Here is a 10,561-nt window from a genome sequence, read left to right on the forward strand (position 1 = left end):
TCTATAAAGCGTCCTCGTATTGTGTATGATATATTTGCTCTTCAATACATTCTCACTCCACCTTCCCCCCCCCCCCAAAAAAAAAAAATGAATAAATAAATAAATAAGTGACATAAAATGAAATAAAATAAAAAAATGATATTCCACAATCAATTTGACTACCAATTGGCATGCATGCCTTGAATTTCTGTCGTTTAAGTTCACTGCGCTGAAACGTAATAGGCCAACAATGAGAAATGTTCCCACAGGCTCACATTACAAGGCTATTTGTTTAAGATATGTCGTTGTGCCTTTGCTTCCCAAACATACCTGTAGAATGAAATCCAGTAGTAGCATTTCTATTCATTATTACATGCCCTCTTCAAATACAAAATAGATAATAATAAGCAACTCTGTGTAAATCAAGTCAATTTATTTCTACTTGTGAACACTCGTTCACACACACAGTTTGAAAACCGTTTGAAGAGAATGATATGAAGAGTTTGTTCGCAAAAACCGATAAGTCTATATTTGCCAAATGGAGATATTTGCGATTAAAGGTCAAGAAAAATAAAGAGAATAATAAGAAAATTTTTGCTTCTTTTGACCATAACTTCAAAAATATACCTTTATATGTCGTGACCAATATATCATTTCAAAGGTATTATTTTGTACTTTATGACAGAGACCGTACTTTAAGATTTTCAAAAATGGACTTATCGGTTTTGCGAACAAACTCTTCATATGCTTTTACAAAAAACACAATAGGAAACGTAAAATATAACCATTAAAGAACATGAGTTCAATTTATTCTCATCCTTTTTGACCTGAAAACAAAATTTGGTTGTATCTTTTTCACTCATCATTTATTCGTTTCCGTCTTTTTATCTCTCTCTCTCTCTCTCTCTCTCTCTCTCTTTCTCACTCTTTCATTACAAATAAGTTTTGTTTCTTTATCTTCGGATCAGTTTTGTCAATGCGATTCCTTTAGTCATATTGCTGTAAATCACCAGGGGGAAATCTGTAGTTTTTAAACAAATACAAACAAAATCATATTCGAGCAGATAGCCTTTAACATCACACGCCTTTTAATTCATGCTACTGTGATGAATGAACGTGTGTGTGTGTGGGTCACGTGTGTAGGGAGGGGGGGGGGGGACACGATCCCTATTTTGGGGACAAGATTTTCGAGAACATCTTCGCTGGTATATAAGAACAAGCATCCCATAAAGTCACACCCCTGTGCATCAACGGCGTTAGTTTGGGAAGAAAGTGGGCTTTACGACATGGATTTGAGCTGAGGATCCGTCTCTACGGACAAAGATTCCACGCCGAACAATCATCTTTCGGGAAACAGTTTTGGAATAGGTATTGTCTGCAAGCGGTGAGTGGTATACAGTACATTCATATCTACCACTGCTTTCTAAATGCAATGTTATTAGGTCTTGTTCCTGTTTTGATAGTTTATGATGTATTCAGGTCATCCAGTATCGCACGTCGTTAATGATTTTGTTGTTGTTGTTGTTGTTGTTTGTACGGTTGTACTTAGAAATAATTTGTTTCGTCATTCATAATGTTGTCCTGTAAGAACTGTTGGATAGAAAATACCGAAAATACTTCTGTGCGAGTATATGTAATGCTACCTTTTGTGATAGCTGCTAAGTGGTGACATTTATCGTCATTTGTTCTGTGTAAGTTATAAATTCGACGTTAGATTATGCTTATATACATGTATTTTTTCGTACAAATGAACGTGCTGCAGCAAAATGCAAAATGTGTCACGGTTGTTCTAGATGTGTGAGACTCTTAATGTGACTTCATTGTTTTACTGACTGTTTGACTGCAGTGTAATTTACTATCCTTTTCACAGTAAGATAACGATTGCTTCAAGGCCATGAAAACGAATCGAAATATGCTATACATGTATGTATGTGAGTATGTGACGATAGTATGTGAATAGTAACAAGCAAAGGCGGTTATGCCATCATTTCGTTACGATGATAACAAGTCCGCATTAAGGATAAGTCTGCCCACCAAAATCATGATAACACGTATCATAACGTGTTTCCCTCAATATGTTTAACATTAACAATCACTTCTGCGCCAGTGACGTCGGACAGTGTGTGCAGCGCTATGAATGTTTTTTTCCGCTAATCGGCGCTCAAAGCATGACAAAAGGGTTTCAGAAAATTTTGGGGGTCATGCATAAGGCCTTCTATGGATTTTGATAATCATTATAAACTTATCACTATTTACGTGCTTTGTTTTCATTGGCATTTATTTTATAATGAAATCAAGCTACACAATGTTCAACCTTATTCTTTTTTTGTCCTTGTAACATGCAGTTCGCTCTTCACGGGTTAATACCCTTCATTCGATATGGTGGACGAAGAGGCATCAGCTGTGGTCGTCGACAACGGCTCAGGAATGTGTAAAAGTGGGTTCGCAGGGGACGATGCACCACGGGCTGTTTTTCCGTCCATCGTCGGGAGGCCACGGCACAAGGTCAGATGAGATTTGTTTTATCTTTTTTGGTCAGATGATTTTTTTTAATTAATCAGTTCTGTTGGTTAGTTTGTTTGTTTTTTTCAGAGTAATTTCCTTTCACATAATTGTAGTTCTTTTCTACTCTAAACCCTATCATGGCTACCAGAAAGACTGTCATTTTGTAACAAAGGTTTTGGAAGTGTTAATTCACCACTGCCAGTTGCTTACTATAACTTGTGGCAGAAAAGTTTAGTTGTCTTGAATAACACCTCGATCCTAATTTCCATAGGAACCGTTTACGACTGTAATTTCACTTATATGTCTGGAAACAAATAGAGGTTATGATGTTAATGATATCAGAGAATATGTGTGTGTTCGATGCATATATTTTGCAGAACATGGGGCAAAAATCTCTTGAAACGTTTTATACTGCCAGGGTGATGACAATGTGATGATAGGCATGCGTAAGAAAAATGAATATTCAATTAATATTGATGATATATAAAGTTACTCGTGCATGATGTGATCCCACATAACATGATTCCACTATCATGACTATGAAGCACCTGCTTTATATTTTGAGGCATCTTTACGACCAATCCTGTCTCCATGGTAACGGCAGGGCGTGATGGTGGGCATGGGTCAGAAGGACTACTACGTCGGAGACGAAGCCCAGCACAAGCGCGGCATCCTCAGCCTGCGGTATCCGATCGAGCACGGCATCGTCACCAACTGGGACGACATGGAGAAGATTTGGCACCACACATTCTACAACGAACTCCGCATCGCGCCCGAGGAGCACCCCTTGCTCCTGACCGAGGCCCCTCTGAACCCCAAGGCTAACCGGGAGAAGATGACGCAGGTTGGTAGCACGTTCGTGTTTGTTCAGTTCCCTAGTATACTTCTTATCTTTCATATTATATCTGTCATAAACTTCAGTCTTATCTCAGGTACTTCTAAAGATGCTGCTCCCTTCATCACGATCTCTTTTTCCGGCTGCCCCTGGCATTTCCCATGCATGTATAATAATGTGATAGCTAGATTGATGGTTCAGTTGACCCCTGAACAATTACCCCAGACTCTTCCCCTAACCCTAAGCCAAATCCTAATCCTGAACCTAATCCTAACCCTAACCCAAATTCTAACCCTAAACCTAACTCTAATCTTTACCTATATTTACGCTTACCCTATCAGTAACCGGTATCTAGCAGCTGGTGATTGTCCTGATATGAGATAGATAGATAGATAGATAGATAGATAGATAGACAGATAGATAGATAGATAGATAGATAGATAGATAGATAGATAGATGGATAGATAGAAACATAACCTTGTATTTTTTACAACATGCATGCATATAGTGATGTAATTCCTGATTTATTCTGTGTTGTGTTCTGTTGGGAAAAAAAGAAGAATAAAAAAAATGAATGAATTGAATTGAATAGATAGATAGATAGATTGATTGATGTGCATACGTATGTATTATACATAATGTGCCTATGTATTCCATGTGTATGCGTGTGTGTGTGTGTGTGTGTGTGTGTGCGTGTGTGTGTGTGTGTGTGTGTGTGTGTTTAATGATTTAATTTTTTTTTTTTTTTTGGGGGGGGGGGGTTGCATTTCCATGCGTTTCCTGCTCGTCTGTATCTCTTTTTGTGTACCTCTTCATGTTTTCTCATTCCCATTAGTGCAGGAGATGGGTAAGAAGTAGATCATTCGTATACCTTTTCTTGCATCTTGAACTTTCCACAACCTCTAACCTTTTCAAGACGAAAACATTTAAACAAGACGAAAATAAGACCTAAAAGCCTCACCCTACATCTTTTGGTTTCCCTGAATAATAATTATGGGGTGTTCCCTCTTGAAATACATTAGAACTTGACTCTTTGCGGGTTTTTTTTTTTCATGTGCTGTTTACCGCTCAAGGCAACATTACAGTAGCATCATCGCGCCGTAATGCACGAGGCTTGTCAACAGTAATTCACCCGTTGAATTTTCACTTTGATTTGCGCTATCTGTCTGTCACCTAGCCTAAAAAGTCAAGCGCTGATGGAGAAATTCTCGCTCAATCTATTCAATTTGTTGAAATGTGGTACTTTCTGAGTTCACCCATTTGGTAATGGAAGCTCTAAATGGATCGATTTTCTTTTTTTTTTTTTTGTTCAGTTCACAGCTGATTGCCCTCCAACAATTCAAGCAAGATGAAATAGAGAGGATGAAAGGAAAAACAAAACAGAGTGATTCAAGGAGAGAAAAATAGGAGGAGAAAGAAATGCAGGGAGAGATCGGGAGTTATACAGAGAGGGAGGGAAGGAATAAAGGATGATGGGGAAGAGAGAAAGATTTAAAGAATTGAGAGAAACAACGATGATAAGAGGAGTGTTACGATGTTATTATGTCTCATGCTTTGGATTATTTTATATATCTACCGGAAATTAAACGCTTTTGACATTCAGTATGATAGCTAGCAAAGACAGCTACTTAGCAACACTCATTACACTTTAAAGATATTGGGGTTAATCCTTACACGTATTAAGCTACACGTTGTCATCTGCTAGATCACTGAAATCATACAGGGCCCCGTTTTATCAAAAGATAAAATCAATTTTAAATTTCCTTACCACACAGGCTGCCATAGACTCACCATAGAAATCAACTTTATGATCAATTTTAACTCTTCATAAAACAGGGCCATGGTCTGTTATCACCTGGTTATATCATACCATACAATACGTGCTGTATGTTTCCGAAAATGTTTACATTACTTTTTCTTTCCAAATGTTCCAACCCCCCCCCCCCCCCCCCCTCCTCCTCCCCCATAAGATCATGTTCGAGACGTTTACATGCCCGGCGTTCTACGTGGCGATCCAGGCCGTTCTCTCGCTCTACGCCTCGGGCCGAACCACGGGCATGGTGATGGACTCGGGTGACGGGGTGACTCACACCGTACCCATCTACGAGGGCTACGCCCTACCCCACGCCATCACCCGGCTGGACCTAGCGGGGCGTGACCTCACCGATTACCTCATTAAACTATTGACGGAGAGAGGCTACTCGTTTACAACCACTGGTAAGTTGGGCTTTTGGCCGAAATGTACTGTAAGAGCCTATGCAATCCTAATATAACATATCGTCACCCGTTGCAGATATTTCACAGTACTGGCATGATCTGCAATTCTTTATACTCTTCGCTTACACGACTGATTTCCCGCACATATTTGAATTGCTTTTGTTGTTGTTGTTGTTGTTGTTGTAGTTGCTTTTCTTCAGCGGGGATTTAGCGGAAGCGTCAATGTACAAGACCTCATTCCAAACACATTCTTCTATTTTCTCACAAGCATAATGCATTCATTCAGCAACTCCCTTTCGCTTTTATACACAGGTTCTATACGACTGCATGACTGATTGTATGCCACGTGCCATAATTACTTTTTACGCGGGTACATCTGCGCCTGTGAAGTAAAGGTGTCTATACGGAGGGTGGAGAGCAGTATACTATCATCCCCTTCCCTCCCCCCTCCTTGTCCCCCCCCCCCATTTCCCTTCCCTCTCTCCCTCTACCCCTACCCTCTCTTTCTTTCTGTCTGTCTGTTTGTCTGTCTGTCTTTCTGTCTCCTCTCTCTCCCTTCTTTACCTATCTTTCCGTCTGATTGTATGTCCGTGTATCTATCCAACCTTCTGTCTATTTATCTACCTATCTACATGTTTGATCAAGTATATGTATTTGTCTCTCTATCTTCCGTATGATTATCAACCTTGACATTCGTCCATTAGTCGCATCCGTTTCTCTTTCCTCTGCAATGTCCTTTACAATTTTTCCCCTATATCTTCCCCCATTTGTCCTTAACTCTTTAAGTGTCTTTCACCATCACCATTTTGTAATCATGTTTGTGTTCATGTTTTTGCCTCAAGCATTTTCATATTCATATGTTCTGGTTGAGGTGAGGATTAAGCTTTTAACGTTTTGAGAGATATTCAGAAACCACTCTATGAGAATTGATGTCAAAGAGCATGCAATTCTAAGGGGAATCAAATGTTTTTATTTGATGAAAATCGGTTTTGAAATGGCTGAGATATCCAAAAAACAAAGTGAAACAAAGAGATCCTAATAAAAGACGTGGCCTGTCGCATTTTATTATTATCACTTTTTGGGATATCTCAGCCATTTGAAAACCAATTTTCATCAAATAAACGTTGAATCCTTCTTAAAATTACATGCTCTTTCATATTTCATAAGAGGTTTCTCATTATCTCACTCAGGAATTTAAACCTTAATCCTCACCTCAACCAGTACTGTACAGTTCCTTTAACTTTTTACTCTCAGCGATAAGGAAAATAGGTGCAAATGGAGAATATCAATATTATAATACATATGATTATATTTTCCATTCTCACGTATATTCCTGATCGCTAAGAGAGAGAGAGAGAGAGAGTATAATAATTGGTTGTGGCATGATTTAACTGCGCAATGTAAGAAAATAAGAGAGCGTACCACAAAAACACCGAACATCAAACTCATACACAAGAGAAACGGACAATATCCTATGTATTACATGAATTGTGAACATGATAGTACAAAATGTGACAGAACAAAGATAAGAAAGTTAGTTTCATAAAAACTAGTGATCTAATGCTAAATGATAAGAAATAGAATAGCTACTAGGATGTGGTGTTCGTCTTTAAAACCAAACTGGTTCCAAAACAAATGCTAGATTTGCAACAATTCAAATCAATGTGTGGTGTCAATTATCTTGGAGTAGAGGACATGAAGCTTGCGAGATCGAGCGATTTCTGAAATGATACACCTTGTACCTTCGTCACCCTTCCGGTTCGATAGAGCGGAGTGATCATTTCCTCAACATTTCTCGTTAGGAATTATCAAAGTTGTGAGTCCCTTTACTTTCATGTTTGAACATTCACGTTTGACAAAATAAGACAAAAGCGGACTTGACTAAAATAATGCCGTCATCGCTTTCTGAATAATTCATTGATCACTTCCTGTTGTGGTTTTTATCCGTTCGAGCGAAGTGATATTTAACCATAATTCCTCTCGATGTATCATTTATTAATTCTTGCATTGAAACATCAGTTACTGTGTAAGAGACTTTGTTTTGTAATTGAATAAATGTAATAAACGCAAACAGAAGAAAACTGACCAGAAATGAATATGATTTATTAGTGGAAAAATGAGCAAAGAAGTAAATAATAATATTTGTGACTATAATCATATCATGAATGTAATAAATTTTATTCATTTCTGATCAGTTTTCTTCTGTTTGCGCTTAATACAGACTGAAAAAGCTGCATCACTTTGGTGATCCCTCGCATTTATCCCCAAGTTGAATTATCCTTTGGGTTTATGCCAGGTTCAAGTGTGTGCGTGTGTGTCACACACAAACACACTGCTACATAGCTTCTGACCATTCGAGCATTGAGAATTAAGGGTTTCTGGGACGAACACTGAACTAGGGCTTTCTATAGCTCAGTCGTAGAGCTACGGGCTAGCAATCCGGAGGTCTCGGGTTCGAATCCCGATGGAATCCCATTTTCTTTTCTACTAATACAATTTAAGTGATATTTCAACTTCCTGACGTGCACGGAAATTTATGTTCACGAAAAGTCTATAAAAACAATCAATGTCAGGAAAAAAAAAAAACTTAATTGTGTCTTTTTCTCTTCCCCCCTCCCCAATAATCTTTATGTATAGCTGAAAGAGAAATCGTGCGGGACATCAAGGAGAAGCTGTGCTACGTTGCACTCGACTTCGAACAGGAGCTCGGCCTCGGGAGCGAGTCGTCTTCGCTGGACAAAACCTACGAGCTCCCAGACGGTCAGGTGATTACCATCGGAAGCGAGCGTTTCCGGTGTCCAGAGTCACTCTTCCGCCCCTCCAGCCTCGGGCTGGAAACACCTGGCGTTCAGGACACCACGTACCACGGGATACTCCAATGCGACGTCGACATCAGGCGCGACCTCTATTCCAACGTCGTGCTCTCCGGTGGCACCACGATGTTTCCGGGCATCGCGGATCGCATGCAGCGCGAATTGATCAGCCTAGCGCCACCTACGATGAAGATCAAAGTCGTGGCACCTCCAGAGCGGCGATACTCGGTCTGGATCGGTGGATCGATCTTATCGTCCTTGTCCACTTTCCAGCATATGTGGATCAGCCGGGCGGAATATAACGAGAGCGGACCCGCGATAGTGCATCGCAAATGCTTTTAAAGTTTCAATATTGGCAATTATTATCATTCCACTACATTCATTGTATTCACATTATAGCTGCCTAATAACGAAGACGTATGATCTTAATGTTTCCCTTTTATATGGTGACGATGTATATCTATCAAAATCCAAAGCAGGGCGATATTTATTGACATGTGAATACGAGGGCAACATGTACATGGCAGGCGCTCTTTTATTCAACAAAAAAGGCCATTGACTCTGCTAGATTAATTTCTAGTATGGTAGGCCTACAGTACACTGTTTGTAAGAACGACGATGAGACGTCCTTTACACCCAGTGTTTTGTCATTGCCTGAATTTAACTTTCCGATTGTGTAAACCACAGTGGAACTATCAATGGCTCTTTAAAATTTAGTTGTCATTGCACAAATTCCGACAATTCTTCAGGGAAAATAACAAAGTTGTTCTGTGGGTAATGACTCATTAAGCCGATGCAATTCAATACCACGTTAAAGAAGAATGCTTGAATTAAAACTACAATTGTCTTTGCCAACTTGTTTTCCAAGCTGCTGTTACATTTCCAAGAAGTTTAAAGGACAGGGTGTTTTTTCCATTGCAACTACACAGTACATGTACTGCATTTCCGTGGTTTGAGTGTGGAGAGTTGAAAGAGAGCTTGTTTCTAATATGGAAATGATACTCACAAACGTTGCAATACAGGGGCATTTATAGTGCAGTGGAATATTATTGATCATGTAAGTTAGCTAAGTGACATAGCATAGAATATGGTAAGCAGAGGCCAGTTGAGCATTGCATTTTACATTTCTATAGTAAGACAAGATAATAAAGACGAAAATGCAGACAGTTAGATCTGCTGTAATGAAGTCAGTGCTAGTTGAACTATTACAATATACACACAAAATCAATCTAGTCTTAATACTTTTCTTCTTTCGTATAATCATCTTCTCGTATTGAAGAATACCAATTCCATTTTTCACAGTCTGATAAAGTTGCCCGAACACACAACTCTTCTACAACGTCAAGTGTCTGCATCGATGTATAAACTCATCAATTATGAATTACTTAATCATGGTTTGCAGCATTGCAAATTATCATTCGGTTAGTTGCTCCTTCCTCCGTGAAAGAAAGCAATTAAGCATTGGTTTCTTAAGTTTACAGCTGTTTCTGTCATTGTAGTTGTTCCTATTCACCTTTACTCCATGTCAGTTAACAATACGAAATGACATGAACTCAAAGGTCAGTAACAATTCTGGCGAAATTGGGCTAAACGATGACAAGATAGTGTGCTACCATGTCTATGTCTGCAACTCATCCACTGACCAGGAGCATGGCTTCTCGATAGCCGCTGAACAAGGAAAAATAATCCTTCCGGTCAGGAGACTAGCTGTAACATCGTAGAAAGAAAGATTGATAGATAGATAGATAGATAGATAGATAGATAGATAGAAAGATAGAAAGATAGATAGATAGATATATAGAGCGACGGATTGACATTATTGTCCGATTGTTTGACAGATAGATAGATATCTTGATTAATTGATTGATTGATTGATTGATTGATTGATTGATTGATTGATTGATTGATTGATTGATAAGTCATTAATTAATTGATTGATTGGTTGCTTGATCGGAAGATAGATAGACTGATAGATAGATTGATTGATTAACTAACTGATTGATAAGTTGCTTGATATAAGATAGATAGATAGACAGATATTGACCGATTGATTGATTGATTGATTGATTGATTGATTGATTGATTGATTGATTGGAAGATAGATAAATAGACTGATAGATAGATAGATTGATTAACTGATTGATTGGTTGCTTGATATAAGATAGACAGATATTGATCGATTGATTAATTGATTTGTTGATAGGCTGATTGA

General features: G+C 38.7%; 1 protein-coding gene across 1 annotated transcript; it reads left to right on the forward strand.

Moving 5' to 3' along the window:
• Window positions 1-2,355: 2,355 nt before the first annotated feature.
• On the forward strand, window positions 2,356-8,691 carry LOC139732713 (actin, cytoplasmic 1). Its single transcript, XM_071643566.1, has 4 exons — window positions 2,356-2,484; window positions 3,089-3,328; window positions 5,290-5,536; window positions 8,174-8,691. The coding sequence occupies exons 1-4, from the start codon at window positions 2,359-2,361 to the stop codon at window positions 8,689-8,691; spliced, it is 1,131 nt and encodes a 376-aa protein (XP_071499667.1). The 5' UTR covers window positions 2,356-2,358.
• The last annotated feature ends 1,870 nt before the right edge of the window (window positions 8,692-10,561 follow it).

The sequence above is a fragment of the Diadema antillarum genome, unplaced genomic scaffold (genome assembly GCF_040938485.1).
Source record: "Diadema antillarum isolate AM-2024a unplaced genomic scaffold, OU_Dant_1.0 seq00000445_RagTag, whole genome shotgun sequence".
Classification (NCBI taxonomy): domain Eukaryota; kingdom Metazoa; phylum Echinodermata; class Echinoidea; order Diadematoida; family Diadematidae; genus Diadema; species Diadema antillarum.

Excerpts from the sequence above, each read along its gene's own strand:
- LOC139732713 (XM_071643566.1), top strand. The coding sequence starts at position 2,359 with ATGGTGGACGAAGAGGCATCAGCTGTGGTCGTCGACAACGGCTCAGGA. Across the intron at positions 2,485-3,088 it reads TCGGGAGGCCACGGCACAAG|GGCGTGATGGTGGGCATGGG; the intron begins GTCAGATGAGAT and ends TGGTAACGGCAG. Across the intron at positions 5,537-8,173 it reads CTACTCGTTTACAACCACTG|CTGAAAGAGAAATCGTGCGG; the intron begins GTAAGTTGGGCT and ends CTTTATGTATAG.